General features: G+C 34.0%; 5 protein-coding genes across 10 annotated transcripts in view; 3 read left to right on the forward strand and 2 right to left on the reverse strand.

The window, feature by feature from the left end:
- LOC108737581 (protein FAM8A1) overlaps positions 1-1,694 on the reverse strand; it is a 9,448-nt gene extending 7,754 nt beyond the window's left edge. Inside the window, exons 1-4 of the mRNA XM_025978075.1 lie at positions 1,348-1,694; positions 1,157-1,295; positions 980-1,100; positions 818-877 (exon numbers count right to left, since the gene is read on the reverse strand). Of these exons, the coding sequence (XP_025833860.1) occupies positions 818-877; positions 980-1,100; positions 1,157-1,295; positions 1,348-1,516 (489 nt within the window). The 5' untranslated portion in view covers positions 1,517-1,694. The remainder of the gene's footprint in view (positions 1-817; positions 878-979; positions 1,101-1,156; positions 1,296-1,347) is intronic.
- Positions 1-17,902, forward strand: part of LOC108737595 (nucleolysin TIA-1) — a 744,862-nt gene that overhangs the window by 263,870 nt on the left and 463,090 nt on the right. The window lies entirely within an intron of this gene.
- LOC108737577 (neurogenic protein big brain) lies at positions 2,458-10,531 on the reverse strand. Its single transcript, XM_025977931.1, has 4 exons — positions 9,868-10,531; positions 9,607-9,733; positions 5,108-5,315; positions 2,458-3,616 (listed from the first exon to the last, which is right to left on the reverse strand). Exons 1-4 carry the CDS (start codon positions 10,199-10,201, stop codon positions 2,567-2,569), a joined length of 1,719 nt encoding a protein of 572 aa, XP_025833716.1. The 5' UTR covers positions 10,202-10,531; the 3' UTR covers positions 2,458-2,566.
- LOC108737582 lies at positions 7,878-9,482 on the forward strand. Its single transcript, XM_025978126.1, has 3 exons — positions 7,878-8,523; positions 8,660-8,691; positions 8,918-9,482. Exons 1-3 carry the CDS (start codon positions 8,198-8,200, stop codon positions 9,034-9,036), a joined length of 477 nt encoding a protein of 158 aa, XP_025833911.1. The 5' UTR covers positions 7,878-8,197; the 3' UTR covers positions 9,037-9,482.
- LOC108737576 (neuroligin-4, Y-linked) lies at positions 10,865-16,095 on the forward strand. Of its 2 annotated transcripts, XM_018470495.2 has the most exons (12): positions 10,865-11,762; positions 12,836-13,114; positions 13,172-13,318; positions 13,377-13,527; positions 13,591-13,802; positions 13,869-14,232; positions 14,445-14,632; positions 14,689-14,981; positions 15,047-15,242; positions 15,494-15,609; positions 15,669-15,755; positions 15,831-16,095. In XM_018470495.2, the coding sequence occupies exons 1-12, from the start codon at positions 11,472-11,474 to the stop codon at positions 15,958-15,960; spliced, it is 2,454 nt and encodes an 817-aa protein (XP_018325997.1). In that variant the 5' UTR covers positions 10,865-11,471; the 3' UTR covers positions 15,961-16,095. The 2 variants fall into 2 exon arrangements, with proteins under 2 accessions (XP_018325997.1, XP_018325996.1); XM_018470494.2 differs by having other exon boundaries at positions 10,866-11,762; positions 15,669-16,095.

The following is a 17,902-nucleotide window of genomic DNA, read 5'->3' on the forward strand; positions in this document are numbered from 1 at the left end:
TCTCAAAATTAGTGATAACACGAGTAATTAATCAATTTAACAAAATTCTGTTTGGTATTTTATTAAATTACTAATATTAATATTTACTACAGTATTACTAAATGGTTTTTTTACATTCCATGACTATTTTAATTTAGTTACCATTGCGATTTTGACGATCTGTAATGCACACCTTGTATATTACTTATAAATAAATTCATTCTTGAATTTAATCTTTCCTGTGATAAATATTTATGAAATTGCACTTAAATATTGTAAATATTTTTGAACATGTTTCCAATTTTCAAAATAGTTAGTTTAAAGTTGTGCAAGCCATACTTATTGTAACTTTTTCACAATAAATATTTATACAAATAGCGTCTTTATTAATCACAAAATACATTACATTTACAATAGTTTTGGTATACTATGACTATTAAAAAAATTAAGTATGAAGTAACAAAAAAAAAACCAAACGTAAAAGGTATGGTACAGTATTTAAGTATACATATAATCACATATATTGAGGATACATTTTATGGTCCCTCTATAAAATTTAAGTAGGTAAAATATACATGTACAAAACTTTAAATTAAAATAATATTGCAGGAGGGGGATTTGGATTGTACTGTACAACAATAGTATGGGACATTAAATCATAACCAGTGCGGTTGTGTTTGAAAAACAGTATAGCAAAGCAAAGGGGTATTGCAAAAGTTAGACTTTTGACAATAGACCTTGTTAAAGCTTCTTTAATTGTTAATTGAGTACCTGTAAATACTTTTACAGTCTCATGTGCACGACCTTCAATAGGGGCTACAACAGTTGCCTCAACAACCATAAGACCCATAAACATTTTCCCAGGTGTTGCTCTTGGCCCTAAACTCAACCATAATGTCTAAAAATATTGAACTATGTATTTCAAATAATCATACACTCCTTTAAGTAAATAAATTTTTATATAATCTAAATGGATTTGCTATTAAGAATATTTTATTACCTCATAACAAAATACCACAAATCTATGCAGTATTTCTAATATTAAAAACTCCATGGACATATGGTACATGATATCAGCATTTTGTAAATTTTTGTTAAAAATTCCCAGATCATCAGCAGATCTGAAAGAAATGTATTAGTACACCCTTGTATCTTGGGTCTTTTGAACTATACTCACATAATATCAAAACTTTCTAGTATTGAGAATATAATAAATGTTTTAACAATAAAAAGAAAACAAAAGTCAATTAGTTCTGCTACAACCCTTTTCCACAGTGGTGGAACAATATACTCATAACCATCAAGTGTTTCTTGATCTGAAAATAAAAGCTGTTACTTAAAAATAGCTTCAATTTTTAGTTTACGTACTTAGTAAAAAAGGAACTTCATTAGGGTTTCCTGAATTAGTTCTAGCTCTTTCCAGGTGTTGTAGCTGGTCTTTTTGCCAGTTCTTGGCATCTTCAATCCATGATAACAATTTCTTCATATATTCTTCTCGGGTTTCTAAGTCACCACTGTTAGCACTATTTGCACTCATTGTAAATATATAAATTTTCAATGAAAACTCCGAGGTTAATAGTGACTTTTACATAACGAGATTTCTTATTACTCCTTCATAAATTTAATATAATAACGAATAAATAAAATTTGTTAATAATTACTATAAATCTGACGTTTAATTTTGAGGTTATTGTACAAATATTTTAACTTGACATTATACTATTTCTAGAACATAGGGTGTGTAAACGATACATCTACTGGGAAGATCTTTAAAGAATATACAAGGTGTTGCGTGTGTTCAAGTATGCTATTTTTTACCCATAAACGACAAACTAAGCAGTTACTACAGATTTACAGGTAGCAATGAAAATATTATAATTGCATAATGGAAATAAGGAAACAATTTAGTTTTGTTGTCTCATTTCCACATACCATATTGTTTTCATTATCATTAATTTGAAAGAAATCCCTTCAAATACCTTAGAGAACGTTGTGATATTCTTATTAAATACGTTTGCAATTTAAGTAAGAGGCAAAAAATAAATAACACAATATACTAGTTCTTCCCCCCTTGAGCTCGAAAATGTCGAAGTGGTCGAAATTCACTTTTGTGAACAATTTGTTTAATCACTTTCTTTGTGTTAAAAATTATTTGAAATTGCTTCACTATGACGTAGTGTCGGCCATCATTCTTTTCTAATTGTTGCAGTTGTCGGCCATCATTTTTTCTAATTGTTGCAGTTGTCGGCCATCATTCTTTTTCAATTGTTTTCGCATTGTTACTGACGTCGGCCATTATGATTTTTTAATAGATATATAGTAATCAACGATTAAAATTTAAAGGAATTGTTTGTAAATAGGTATGCAACACATCGTACATTTCAGCATAAAAAATTGCTGATTTTAACCACGTAATACTACTTTGCCCTGTGCTGACAGAACTCATAACTTCTTTTATATATAATATTAATACCAGTCAAAACCTTATATTACTTTATTATTACGTTTAAGAACGTTTATAGGTAACTTTACATATATTCACAATGATAAATACGTAACTAACGTGCCTTTCTATACACAAAGTCTATTAGTATTGAGATGAAGGGGAATGTTGTGGCAAATTATTATGATGATAAGATGCGCTATGTGGAGTAGCAGTGATTAACTGTGTGGGCGGGGATTTCCTAATATCGGATCTCACGCCATAAGTGCTGCTTCCACCATTACTGCCTTTACTAGAAAAATTGCTAGTTGGCCCATTGTAAGTACTGTTAGCTGTATTACTACGTGAAACTGATCCATGATATGAACTGTAACTGGAATCATCAGACTGCGCTGATTGCCCTCTTCTACTCTGACTCATTCCATACATAGATTCGGGCCTGTTATTTCTGGTCGGTTTTTGCGTATCTTCATACTTATCAGTGGTTGCGGTGGTAGTATTAGTACTTCTTCCCTGAAAAGGGCCATTATTACCATTACTTGTTCCATAAGCACCCTCTGGACGCTGAGAATTTCCTCTAATTCCGTAAATACTTTCTGATCTTTGTTGCAATTGATTTTGGACGTTTTGGTTCTGTACGTGATTTTGCTGCTGATTTAAACGGATCGGATACAATGATTGAGCTGGTACTAATGGTCCAGATCGAGGAAGGGTATCTTTGTTTGAACCGCTGTTAGATTTCGTATAGACGGATTGTGATCTATTTAGGTTGGCTCTTGTAAGAGGTGGAGATTTGCAATAAAGGGATTTTGTTCCTCCATAAAGTGATTCGACCCTCTCCAATTTTGTTGGAGGAGCGGCATATAGACTTGCGGATGTAAGACTTGCGCAGTAGCTAACTCCCGCGTTACTACTTCCTGCTGGTCTATAACTATTGTAAGTGGAACCAGTGAATTTTGTACCAACAGGTTTGTCTAAATCGTCGTAAGTATCTTCGTCTGAGTTTATGCTCGACGAATCCCCATCGGCCGAATCCTTGGGACGACTCGTCCTCTGCTTATTGAAAACGTATTCGTAGAGAAGACCTGAGGTAATACCTCCAAGTAGAGGACCTATCCAGTAGACCCAGTGACCTTCCCATTTACTTAAAACAAACGAAAGTCCCAAAGCTCGTGCCGGATTTAAATAAGGCATCTACAACGGAAGAATCAATTTGGCATTACGATATTCTTAAGGTTCGAATATAAAACTTACGGAAACAAATGAACACGCCGCATATGATGCCCCGATCGTAAGAGATGTACTTCCCATGTATTTATTATAAGAATCTATCGACATTAAATATGTTAATACTATGAGAAAAGTAAGGATTAGTTCTACGCCAAAACGCTCCCAGGCTGCTGCAGATGCTGTATGTTGAACTGCTGCCTTTAAGTTTCCTTGATAGCCAGGAACAGTCACTCTAAAATAAAAAAAATGTCAGGGCCCTATTGTGACAAGTACCTGTATTTATTAATCTTGTTTGTGGTGTATGCAAACAATAATTAAAATTGCTCAAAGTAGATTATAGGTACAAAAACCCTTTTGGTTTATCAAATTGATCGTAAGTTTTTATGAATGTGAAAATGGCACTTAACACAGTTATTTTTCTATTTTGAGAAAATTGCTTATTATAGTTATTATTGGAGGTAGAAGATATAATTTCTGTGTGTGGTTTTTGATGAACGTCTTGATTGGAGAAATTATTACAAATACGACATAAAATATTTAATTCTCAGAATGGAACACTACAACAACGTTACAGAGATTTTGCTTGGTCGGCAACTTAAAATATCATATTAACCGCTGAGCTAATATTCTGTAGAGAGCGACATTATAACGAGTACTGCTTTTTATAATTGATTTTAATGAGGGAACAATTGCCTTTAATTCAGTAGAGCATGACCCCACTACAGTTAGTGCACCCTTACATAAATGGGTTTAACTCAACTAATACAGTTTGGAACTCCGGAGAGCCGGTCTGAAAACGTCCCTGGGGTGTCCTAAACACGGCACGCGCTAACTGTACACAATGGTTAAAAAATGAACTTACTTTGTTCACATTCTCGTTCCGAGAACAGGTCCTGAGCCACCTGTTCCGTTTGGTAATGAAATATTTCGAATACTCCGCAGCAAAAATTTCGAAAGTACCTGCCTGCCCAACAAAATATGTAAACGCTAACTGAGGGATCCCTTTTTAAAAATTAATTATTCATAAACTTAAAAAAATGTAAGGGGCAGTAATTATTAACTGTAAAGTTTAATAAAATATATTTTTTTTTCAAATATGGANCCCGCGTTACTACTTCCTGCTGGTCTATAACTATTGTAAGTGGAACCAGTGAATTTTGTACCAACAGGTTTGTCTAAATCGTCGTAAGTATCTTCGTCTGAGTTTATGCTCGACGAATCCCCATCGGCCGAATCCTTGGGACGACTCGTCCTCTGCTTATTGAAAACGTATTCGTAGAGAAGACCTGAGGTAATACCTCCAAGTAGAGGACCTATCCAGTAGACCCAGTGACCTTCCCATTTACTTAAAACAAACGAAAGTCCCAATGCTCGTGCCGGATTTAAATAAGGCATCTACAACGGAAGAATCAATTTGGCATTACGATATTCTTAAGGTTCGAATATAAAACTTACGGAAACAAATGAACACGCCGCATATGATGCCCCGATCGTAAGAGATGTACTTCCCATGTATTTATTATAAGAATCTATCGACATTAAATATGTTAATACTATGAGAAAAGTAAGGATTAGTTCTACGCCAAAACGCTCCCAGGCTGCTGCAGATGCTGTATGTTGAACTGCTGCCTTTAAGTTTCCTTGATAGCCAGGAACAGTCACTCTAAAATAAAAAAAATGTCAGGGCCCTATTGTGACAAGTACCTGTATTTATTAATCTTGTTTGTGGTGTATGCAAACAATAATTAAAATTGCTCAAAGTAGATTATAGGTACAAAAACCCTTTTGGTTTATCAAATTGATCGTAAGTTTTTATGAATGTGAAAATGGCACTTAACACAGTTATTTTTCTATTTTGAGAAAATTGCTTATTATAGTTATTATTGGAGGTAGAAGATATAATTTCTGTGTGTGGTTTTTGATGAACGTCTTGATTGGAGAAATTATTACAAATACGACATAAAATATTTAATTCTCAGAATGGAACACTACAACAACGTTACAGAGATTTTGCTTGGTCGGCAACTTAAAATATCATATTAACCGCTGAGCTAATATTCTGTAGAGAGCGACATTATAACGAGTACTGCTTTTTATAATTGATTTTAATGAGGGAACAATTGCCTTTAATTCAGTAGAGCATGACCCCACTACAGTTAGTGCACCCTTACATAAATGGGTTTAACTCAACTAATACAGTTTGGAACTCCGGAGAGCCGGTCTGAAAACGTCCCTGGGGTGTCCTAAACACGGCACGCGCTAACTGTACACAATGGTTAAAAAATGAACTTACTTTGTTCACATTCTCGTTCCGAGAACAGGTCCTGAGCCACCTGTTCCGTTTGGTAATGAAATATTTCGAATACTCCGCAGCAAAAATTTCGAAAGTACCTGCCTGCCCAACAAAATATGTAAACGCTAACTGAGGGATCCCTTTTTAAAAATTAATTATTCATAAACTTAAAAAAATGTAAGGGGCAGTAATTATTAACTGTAAAGTTTAATAAAATATATTTTTTTTTCAAATATGGATCCGTATGTATCCACAGTAATTAGCGTCGGATGATTTCTAACAGCGAATTTAATTTCTACGTGTTTATAGACCAAGTTACGTATTTCCATATCGAATTAAATTTGAATTAAAAACTAATTCTTGGGTGGCTGTTTTAAGCAGATTGACGAATTCTAAGGGCAACTCAGCAGCAGCTGCAAATTATTAAATACAGTATGCGTGCAACGGGCTTGATGTCTACGAAGAACATCTGCTATTACCAGTTTCTTAAAATTTTATTTACTTTGTTTCCCAAGCGGAATTTTAATCGAAGAGTTTAATTTAACAAATATTCTTTGAATTGTTGTGGCCAAATACACACGCACATTCAGTTGTGTGTCCGTGAGAACCAAAAAGCGCCCTTCTGATTGCAGCCGACTAAATAAATTCAAAATTGATACTGTAAATTTTTATCAAGGGTGACTTGCTGTACAAGTGCACTTTAACAAAGAGAACCATTTGGGGTGAACGACAAGGGAGATCAAGTAGACCGATTATTATCGATAGTGATATCTTTATTATTCAACTGTTACTCCACAGTTTAAAGCGTTGTCGACATGAGAATATTTCAGCTGATTATGACCGAAAATGTTCCGCTATTTGATACACATATTAATTTTATGACGGCTTTTATAGAAAGCCCATTACGGATAATCACCAACGTCTGCGGTGAATGTAAATTGAATTGAATTGAATTGGTCAATTTTACAATTTTGGACAAAGTTAATGGGGCCTCCTATCGAAAGCTCAAGTTTCAAGAACAATTATTTTTTATTTAAGAAAAGTATACATGTAATTATAACGTAATTACAAATATGTTTCGCAAGGACTTTTCAGAAATTTTTAGCAAATTAATTGGAATTCTTTTCGGATAACAACAACAACAGAAATCGTATATGACTCTTATCTATTTCTTAAGGAGATACCGTAAGAAGTTATTGCAAATATGCTAGCGACATCGAAGTAATAATTTCATACCTAGAAAGAAATTATTTGGAAACATAAGCTGCTGATATTAAAACCTGATATTGAGTTTTATCAAAGGAAGCTATTTCCATCTTTCAGAAAGACCAATAAACCTTGAGAAATGAAAAGGAGTATCATTTCAAGAAGGAAATCATTGCAAATATTGTTTCGCCAGTAGGTAGTTCTCTTTCATTAAATTCCATTCAAATGATGAAAACAGTATCTACTCAAATATGCGGCTGATGAACATATTTAATACGTTATTTAAATTAATTGTTACGTAGTATGAAGTGTGAAGCGATGGATACATTTTCAAATTAAGCACAATACAGATGTTTTCGGTGGAGATTTTATAATCTGCAAGGATTTGAGAGGAAAGAGAGGGCGCACGAGCAGATGTTTAAAACCATACTGAACTAATATTTTACTAGGTAAAAACTTGAGGCATGATGAACGGAAATTGGGAACAAGTAGTTGTCCCTACTTAAAGGCAATAGGGTGAGGAAAATGCCAGGTGGTAAGACATGCTGTGGCACACGTGCTGCGAGTTATTTATTAACACCCCCGTTCAAAGCCTGGCTATTAAATTTTGAATAAATTGTAGCACACATCAATGTGCACACAAAACAAACGAATAATAATGTGACAACAGCAACAAAAAATTTTTCCTCATTAATTTGAGGAAGTGTGTAGTGGGCAAAAAAGAATTCAAGAAATTTATTTTCAGAATAATAATGTATCACTACAATTACGGTTTGGTAAAGTTGGCTCTGAGTTAATAAAGTTTTACGATGCTACAGTGGTTTCATTTGTTTTTAAGAAAGAACAGATCTTCCTTAAAAATGGGACTCTCGTATGGCGATCCTGCAGGAAAAAAACTCCAGTGTCTAAAAATAGTTGCGATCCAACAGATGTCATCCACATGCGTTTATTTTGTCTTTCCGCGGGTTACGAATCAAGTGTGTGAACATCGAAGAAAAACTGCCGTTAAGGATTAAAAATAAACAGGAGAGACTATCTCTCACGAAATGTTCGCGTATCATAAAAAAAGAACAATAAGCAAATCTCTGGAGAGCTTTGGGACAAGTGAATTTTTAGGGCTGACTCCCTCTGGCACGAGGAAGGAGGGCGTTTGCGGTGTAGGCAGGATGATATCACCAATGTACACCGAATTAATATACATTGTCGCACCTCATGGTGCAGCGAAAGGGATTATTTTATGGGGTCTTTCGAACAACCACAATCAATTGCTGAATAATATGCGAAATCTGCTATGCACGGTTTTCCCACGATTGCGACGAACAAGTGCACAGCTAATCAAATTATTTATCATTGATCCGATTAACCCAATAAAGTATGTATTTACCCTGCCCTAAAAATTGATTCACATGGAATGATTGATATAAAGCTTCCCTCTTCTAATAAATACCTACCTACAATTCGCTAAAACTTTATCGAAAAAATTTCATTAATTTTTTTTTTTTTTAAAGAAAGTGCAAAGCTTTCGTACACATACACATAGGTGANATTTACCCTGCCCTAAAAATTGATTCACATGGAATGATTGATATAAAGCTTCCCTCTTCTAATAAATACCTACCTACAATTCGCTAAAACTTTATCGAAAAAATTTCATTAATTTTTTTTTTTTTTAAAGAAAGTGCAAAGCTTTCGTACACATACACATAGGTGAGTATCGCTAAGGCCGTAGCCCTCGAAGGGTGTAGTAATATACCTATCTATTGAAGATCAGATAACCGGAGCAGCTATTATTGTGTATTTCCTGCAGCTTTCAAACTGTGAGCGGATGGCATCCAAACAGAACAGCAGCTGCAAGAACCCCCGACAAATGGTTCAGGTAAATTAAGATTCAGGTAAGAATTCTTAGTCCGTTGCCCCCCTTATTCTTTGATACGCGTTGTTACTGAAATTATAGGATTTGAAAAGCCGCCGAAAACAGAAAGACGCACGTTCGAAGGGATTTCTGAATCTGTTCGACCCCCGCATAAATTTCTAACTTTGTTTTGTACCTTGTAACTACATAACATTTAATAAAATGAATATTTCATCACCAAGACTGATTTTGAAACCTTACCTTACAAATCCCCGCATAATATTTGCAAATAATTATTTATTGTATAATGTTATTAATAATTGTGCAGGATTAAAGAACGACTTCCTCATATTCGTAGTACTTTTACTAAACGATTCAAGTGTCCTTTTTAATTTTCAGTTTTTTCAATCATCAGCAGGATGTAACTCATTACTTAAATAACTCGTTGAATTTCGTACGGTCACTTTTCGAAGAGCAGATTGAACTTTTAAATTTAAATACAAAAACCACAAGCAGAAGTAATAAAATTCTACCAAAAAAATATTCATCTTAACGCAAATTAATTGCAGTTGCATTGAAAATAGGATAATTTAGAGAACTTACCCATAAAGAAAAGCTACCCCTGCTACAGCTCCACCACTTTGAGCTATCACATACATAACAGCCCTGATAATGGTTATTCTTTTGGTAACTACCATCGCTACTGTCACCGAAGGATTGATGTGACCACCTGAAATTTTATTAATCAGATATAAAATCGTAACTTCTGTTTGCGCCAGTTATTTGATTTTTTAATAAATGATATGAAAATGGAACTATATGAATTGAATGGTTAAATAAAGGGTGAAAATAGTAGTTACTTACCGGAAATGTGTAAAAAACACTGTGAAAGTGTAGTCATTGCAAAACCAGCTGCAAGAGCAGTGGCAAGAAGAATACTTGCCGCCGACGCACCAACCCCTGTACCAGCTGCCGCCCCACATACAATAAAGACACAGCAAAAAGAAGCAATGCACTCACAAATAACTGACCGCCAAAATTCTAATGTACGAATTTCCGCCTTCATCGGAAGTTTCAAAAAACTTTTTCTATTACAACCATTTTCTTGTCTTAGAGTTTCCAACTTTTCAAAGAGAGTCACTATGTGAAAATCTAAATTTTGCGGAAGATTTGAAATGTGTAGCACGTCCTCGGCCATGGTAGCAGGAAAAAATAACGAAAACCGGTAATTATCTACTATTTTTTTTTTTTAACACCAAAAGCTAGTTAACATTTTTTTTATAATAAAAAGCGTCTTTATAAAATCGCTCTATTGCACATGTTACATGAAACCTAGAGGGTAAGTAGGGTCAGGAATTGAACCATCACTGAACTAAAGCACGACCTACCATGATTCAGGAGCCTGCAAGAAGTTTCCGTAACACATGGTTCCCCTTCCCTTAATAATGCAACAACCAATGAAATCGGTTTGGGAAAACTCTAACAATTAAGAAGACCGCGTATTAAAAATATGTAATACCTATTATAATTAATTACTTTCTTTACTTTCTATAGCACGTTATACGAAAAACTAGTACAACAAAACCAAAAGTTTTTCCTTATTTTCTTAACACCACATCAGTTTTTTTTTGTGTTACAAATAACCTTTAAAGTTGCGCATAAGTATAGTGCAGGATCATTCAAATTTAATGGTCATTGTTAAAATTTACTAGTATGTACCTATTTCTTTCTCAAAATTAGTGAAAGCTTAATAATGATGTAACTATGTATTAATTGTATTTATCAAATTAAAATACTTTACAGTTTGTTCAACCAACTTCATGTTATAAAAGAAAAAGTTTTAAAAAAGTTTCCAATATGTCGCTGAAAAAATGGTTCTGTAGGTAGGTGCTTCTCTAAAACAGTTCATTTCTTTATTTTTAATTAAAACGAATGATCGGGCTCAATTAAATGATTCATTGTGGGTTGTATTACATGTCGCCTATAGTAGGTGTGACCATAGCAACGATGTAATCGTAGAAATACAAGCAGAAATCTTTTAATTATCCACTAGTTTTATTAATTATACCGAAGAAGGTAACAGGGAGACAAGTTTATTCCATTAGTTCTTAAATACCACAGCTCGATAGTAATTAAGAGAAACTCCCACACTTGCATTATTACATGCATTGTGTTCGCTCTAGCTAGTTCAATTCCTACCAGTGTTGTTTTTGCATTTTATCAGGCAACTCATATCGTTTGATAAACGCTTTTATCATAATGTAACCACGTACGAATATTACCTGCATGATTCGTCTATCTGGATTGCGTTCGAGCTTTGTGTGTGTATTTTTTTTTTTTTCTGTTCAAACTTGTGGCTTTGTGTCATGAGGCTCTTTAATCCTGCTGCTGATTCAAGCAACCGAAAGTTAGAGGTAAAAGTTAACTGCTGGGCACACCTGAGTGACGTAAGTTACAGGTAAACTAAAATGGCGCGTTTGTGTAAACAAGTAGTATGGGATTTTTTAAAAGTTTTTGTTTGTTGTGAATTGTATGTGAAGTTTGCGAGCGGTCAAAACAATCAGGGTGATGTGTATTACGGACAAAATAATCCTTATCAGACGTATAATCCCCCCGAACCCGGGGATCGGGACTACAGGACGTTCACCTACAATAATAGAAGATACAGTCAGTATCAACCGAACACTTATTATAACTCCCGTGGACAACCTGGAGACCCCAGAAGGGTCAACCAGGATCCTAGGTTCAAGTACGACCAGGTACGAACCCTTTCTATATTTTTTATTTTTTTTTAATTTCCAGAAATTATTATTATATTATTTTTTTTACTTATTTTGTAAAAACAAATGAGTACCTAAATACCATATAACTAAATTTGTTTAAACCTTCATTCTAAGGTTATTTTGTTTTTAACAGTTATTAAAATAATTAGGCGTTTATAATTGGGAACAAATAAGTAATGTTTAAATGAAAATTCAGAAATTTTAGAAAATATTAATGGTTTTCTTAGGTCAAAACCACTACTTGGAAGTTCAGTTTCAATTTCTTTTTCGAAGGAACTCGTTCAAGCGTGCGCGTCCTATTTTAACTTTACCACAATTTTAATTAAGAATAAAAGCCCGTTGAACTCCTCCTCTAAATAAAGATTTTGCGTTGAATTGTGCCTCTTATTTATAAAGTTCAATATCATATGATGGTGAGTGTCATAAACTTAAAGAGCAACCTTGATAATGACCATACCTGCTTCTTTTTAACGTTTTTTATTTTATGTAACAAAATTTCCAGTTAATGCTGTCTTCCAAATGTGCCAAAAAAGTTACAACGCTTTGATCATTTTTAGCGTTACATCTATTGCTTTATCACGAACTGAATTGGATTTTACTGAAACAAACTTGCCTATTTTGAAATATTTAGTAACAAATAACCGAATTGTTGTTTTATTTCTTAGAGTATCTCCATAAACCATATTCCTTTTTAATCCCCCTACCCCCACATGCTCCATCATGATTTTATCTTTGTCCCTATCCCATAGAATAACGTGGTATTTTTAATATTTTTGAAATGAAATATTCACAAAAATAAATTTTCCGACCACACTGGCCCATTAAAGTTTTATTCACATCTTCCCTCCCTGATAGTGTGCACTGTTGATAACTATGTTGCTTCAGTATTAACCCCCCTTCGCATATGGTTTACAATAGCCTTCTACCACAACCCCCTCCTGACAGAGCCTTATGGTTTATTAACGGCCTCTTCAAAAGAGATAGCCAACAATTATTTTTCACTGGCAGTTCTTTCAATGAATCACTTCGAAATTAAAATTTTTAAACAGCAAGGCAACCAAGAACCAATATATCCTGGTGTGCTAGGAGGTTGGAGGGAGGACCTTCAAGGGAAAATGAGACCAGACAGCATAATAAAAGAACGAGACGTATTTGTCAGAACAAGACATGGCGAAGTTCAGGGCTTCAAGGTATATCTTTACGACAATCCAGATCCAGATTCTCTCTACAGGCCTGGCTCTGAATCTATAGAAAGAGAAATGGGAAAAACGATTGTCTTCTTGGGAATCCCCTATGCCATGCCCCCTATTAACGAAGGTCGATTTAGGGTATTTATTGAACTTCATTTCTTATTATCGGCGTATGAATGATTTCAATTATTTTAGCCACCAAAGTCACATAAAGGATGGCAACTTATCCAAGCGACGGATTTCGGCCCGGCTTGCCCCCAACCGATTAAATACACAGGAGCTTCGAAAGGAGTCAGAGATATGGACGAAGACTGTTTATATTTAAATATTTTCACTCCAACTGTAAGACGACAAATGTAAAGTAAAAATTCAGAAATAAATTTAACTACTACTTTTATAGATAGGAAGCGTAGCCGAAAAGCTTCCAGTGATGTTCTACATCCACGGGGGAGATTTTACGCATGGAGCTTCCAACTTATTTCCCGGTCACATACTTGCCACATTTTACGAAGTCGTTGTCGTCACAATTAATTATCGATTGGGAGCATTGGGTGGGTTATATAAATTGTTACTAGTTAAATCGCCTTGTATATTTATCGAATTGATTGTTTTAGGATTTTTAAGTACCGGGGATATCAACTCGCCAGGGAACTATGGCATACTCGATCAAGCTATGGCGTTACAGTGGGTTTACGATAATATAGAATTTTTTAATGGAAATAGAGATAAGATAACACTTTTTGGACCAGGAGCTGGAGCAGCATCTGCAGGCCTTCTAATGGTTGCACCCCAAACGCGACATATTGTTACCAAAGTTATAGCCCAAGTAATTATTATTTTACAATATTAATAATAGTAATTACAGAAATTATGAATAATATTTAATTTTCAGAGTGGATCCGCATTAGCCGACGCCGCATTTGTAATAGATAAATACAGGGCCCAGAACACAAGTAGGGTGTTTGGGCAGCTTTTAGGTTGCAGCATTGAGTCATCGTGGAAACTGGTGAACTGCATGAAACAGGGTCGAAGTTTTTACGAATTAGGGAATGCCGAATTTCCACCACAAGTAGGCTTCTTCCCATGGGGTCCTGTCATCGACATGAACGTCACCGTTCCTTATTACGAAGGATGGTATGAAAAGGATTGGCATTTTATAAAGGATCTTCCGGAAAATTTAATAAGGAAGGGACAATTCAATAGGGGATTGCAGTATATGGCAGGAGTTACTCTACAAGAAGCTGCTTATTTTGTATGTGAGTGCTTTTAATTTATCCGAAAAAAAATTGTGTGGTTCAATAATATCAAAAATTACGGACTAATTGGTTTTGAAATGCTACTAGCTAATAAAGAAAAACAATTGTAAATTTGGAAGTTTACAGTTATCGTTACCATTGGAAATTCAATGCTGGAATAAGCGAGTAACCTCCATCATTATTCGATATTTATTTTCCCATTTTCGTTCTAGCCGAAAATAGCAGTTTGGCGCCAGATTTTCGAATAACTCGAGAATTTTTCGACCAAAAAATAAGGGAATTTGTTCTTCGATATAACTACACCCTTAACCCAAATGGAACCTACGAAGCTATCAAGTATATGTACACGTATTGGCCCGATCCAAACAACGAAACTTTGATAAGAGATCAGTACATAAATGTAACATGCTCCGTGAAAAACGTAGCTTTTCCATAAATAATTCTACAACTTTTCAGATGCTAAGTGACTTCCTATACGTGGCGCCAAATGACAAAATGGTAAAATTATTGATAGAACAGGACGTCCCTGTTTACATGTATGTTCTCAATACAACCGTAGAGTCTTTCAACCTTCCCCATTGGGCCAGAATACCCCATGACATAGAACATTATTTACTTTGCGGTGCTCCATTTATGGACGTGGAATTTTTCCCACCAAAACTGAGATTCACAAGGAATCAATGGACTAACAACGATAGGAACATGAGTCATTTCTTTATGAAGGCATACTCTGATTTTGCTAGATATGGGTAAGAGAGATATGAATCATCTAGATTAAAGTGTATAATAATTTTTTTTTTTTTTAATATTTAAGAAATCCATCGCACACGCAGATATTAGGCTTACATTTCGAGTTAGCCACAATGGGCCAAATTAAATATTTGAATATTAATACCACATACAATTCAACAATTTTATGGAATTATCGTCAAACCGAGTCAGCATTTTGGTCGCAGTATCTTCCAACGGTAGTGGGCCATTTGGTGCCAACTTACCCTCCAACAACTGAGGTAAAAATTCTTAAAAGAGGCAAAGAATAATTTAATAAACCACCACTCTCATTTTTCCTTTTGGTGGAAGGTTTATCTTAAAGACTTCCACCAAAAGGCGAAACCATAATCTTGACTTTGATTTTGACACTAATTTTAAATAAAATAAACAAAAATTATCTTCAGGGTTTAACTAAAATATAAGAACCCAGAATAAAATTCATCTTATTCTTAAGAACTTTTTAGTTAAGAAATAATAATTATTTTTGCAGTTTTGGTGGGAACCTCGAGAACCATTACAAATAGCATTTTGGAGTATGTCCGCCGGTTGTTTATTCTTAATCGTTCTGGTAGTAGTTTGCTGCATGCTTTGGAGAAATGCAAAAAGGTACGAAGTGAAATAAACAATTTGAAATTTCCCTCCACGTTTTTGCTTTCCGTTTTTAGACAGTCCGATAGATATTATAACGGCGAGTTGTTTCTACAAGAAAACGATCCAGATAGCGGTGTAGATAATGCCAGAGGGGCAGAAATGTATGAGTATACAGATAAACCGCGAGTTGTTCAGACAACAGGACCTGCAAGGACTATAAGCACAAATTCTTTTAGGACTGAAAGTGCAGCTTCGTTAAAGGAACCTACAAGTGAAGGTAGGAAGGGAACTCCCCTAATGACAACAAGAAAAGTTTCCAAAAGCAAGACGCAACTAATTCAAGGTGTTCCACAAACCGATGTGTAGGGAAGACATGACGTAATATATGTAAGAAAACAATGTGTTCCAAGTGTAGAGAGAGGAAAAACTTGTTACGTATGTAATTACTTTCTCAACTAAAAAAAAATTGATTGCGATTTACGTATATCTACATATTGACAAGAGAAAGTAAGCAAAAGGTACAAAATGATTAGCGAAATAAATTTTATTATACCAAAACACGTTTGTTATTGTTTTAAAAGACTTATTCTGATTTATTGTTAAAAATATTTAAAATTTAGATACCGTTTTCGTTGGATATTTTTCTAAAAAAAAATATATAAAAATTCCACAGTATACGACTAGCACCTCACAGGATAATACTGTCTAATTTAAGTTACCAAGATAATACCTTCAATGTCCACCCCCTTTTTTTTTAAGCAGTACAAATAAAAATTTGCTTTTTATTTTTTAATTAATAACTCAGCTGATCTCTTATTACGTGAAACCAAAACATAAACAATTACAAAATGTGTGTATAGTACATCGAGCTTAGCTTTATATACATATAATAATTATTTTTTACCAATACATATAGCTTTGACAGACTGTTAGCATTATAAAATGTTCTAATTCCTAGAATTAATAGTATTGTAAAAATAGTACAAATGTACAAAAAAAGAAGCAACACGCACAGATGTCTGTAATATCAATTATGAATTTATTACCGCATTTTTATCGCCATCATTCATTCATCCCACACGAGACACAGACTTTTATAAACATGGAAAATAATTAGCTTATAAGCCATCATAAATTATAGAAACGTTTTATAATTATTATTATTTAAGGATTTAATAATAAATTTTCTATTTTTCACTTTTGTTTTCTTCATCTATGAAAAAAATCTATCAGAATAATTTTCTAAACAACGTGAATAATTAAATAAACTTCAAAAAAATATAGTTAGGAAAGCTTGCTAAGGACCTAGCTAGATCCTTACGGAAAATGGCCCTAAATGAGCGTTAATCCTAAAAAAACATTTTTTTGAGATATGGTCCCTTAAACTGCATCCTTCCTTAAGGACTTATACCTATTATACGTATTGAATATTGATGTATTTAATATATTATTGTAAAAATTTTGACAGAGGACAATTTTCCGTAAGGATTAGGCGGGGTCCCAATGAGTAAGAAAACGTTGTGTAGCAACAATAAAAAAAAAACTATTAGTAATAAAGACCTTGTTTATCCTAACGAATTCAATTCTTGGAAATTGTGGAGAATTGTAATTTTATTACAATTCTGGGAAGTACGTTGTGTGTAATACAATCATTTTCCTTTATTTATAAGGTGTAACTGCTACAAAACAATAGAAGAAAGCACTTTGTGTTACCTATGTCCCTTACTTATGTATGCAACAGTGGTATTTCGAACAACCACGGTGACCACTGATGTGTGGTTGATTATTATTACCAACGCAAACGTGACCCAAGGAAATATAGAAGTACACATTTTGTTTTCAGTAACTATTCAGTTTTAGTTGATAGATAAATATAAAAAATTCGTATTGAAAATAAATTAATTGCCTCTCTTTAACTTTTTTTTTGTACCCTTAATGTAAGAGCAACAAACTATACGCCCGAATTTAGACCCGTCAACTTTCTTTCCAATTGTTTACTATCACCTCGAATTTATCAAAATTAGAGATTCGAATAAAATTGGATGAAATTTTACAAAACCCTAGTCATTCAAGGAATAAAACTACTGCAATTTCACGCATTGTTTGATGGTTTTCCACCCTTTTTAACCGAAAACATGCTTCTATGAATACTTCGAAAGCAAATGCACCCGCGTAGAATATAAAATAACGATTGCTTATAATTTTTGTCACCCAAATTGTTAATTAATCACAAGCTAAATAAAATTAGGCTATTCTTATGCTAGTTAATTAAAATTCATATGCACAAGTAGAATTAACAAGCATAACC

This window comes from Agrilus planipennis, unplaced genomic scaffold, assembly GCF_000699045.2.
Source record: "Agrilus planipennis isolate EAB-ADULT unplaced genomic scaffold, Apla_2.0 scaffold15, whole genome shotgun sequence".
In the NCBI taxonomy this organism is placed as follows: Eukaryota; Metazoa; Arthropoda; class Insecta; order Coleoptera; family Buprestidae; genus Agrilus; species Agrilus planipennis.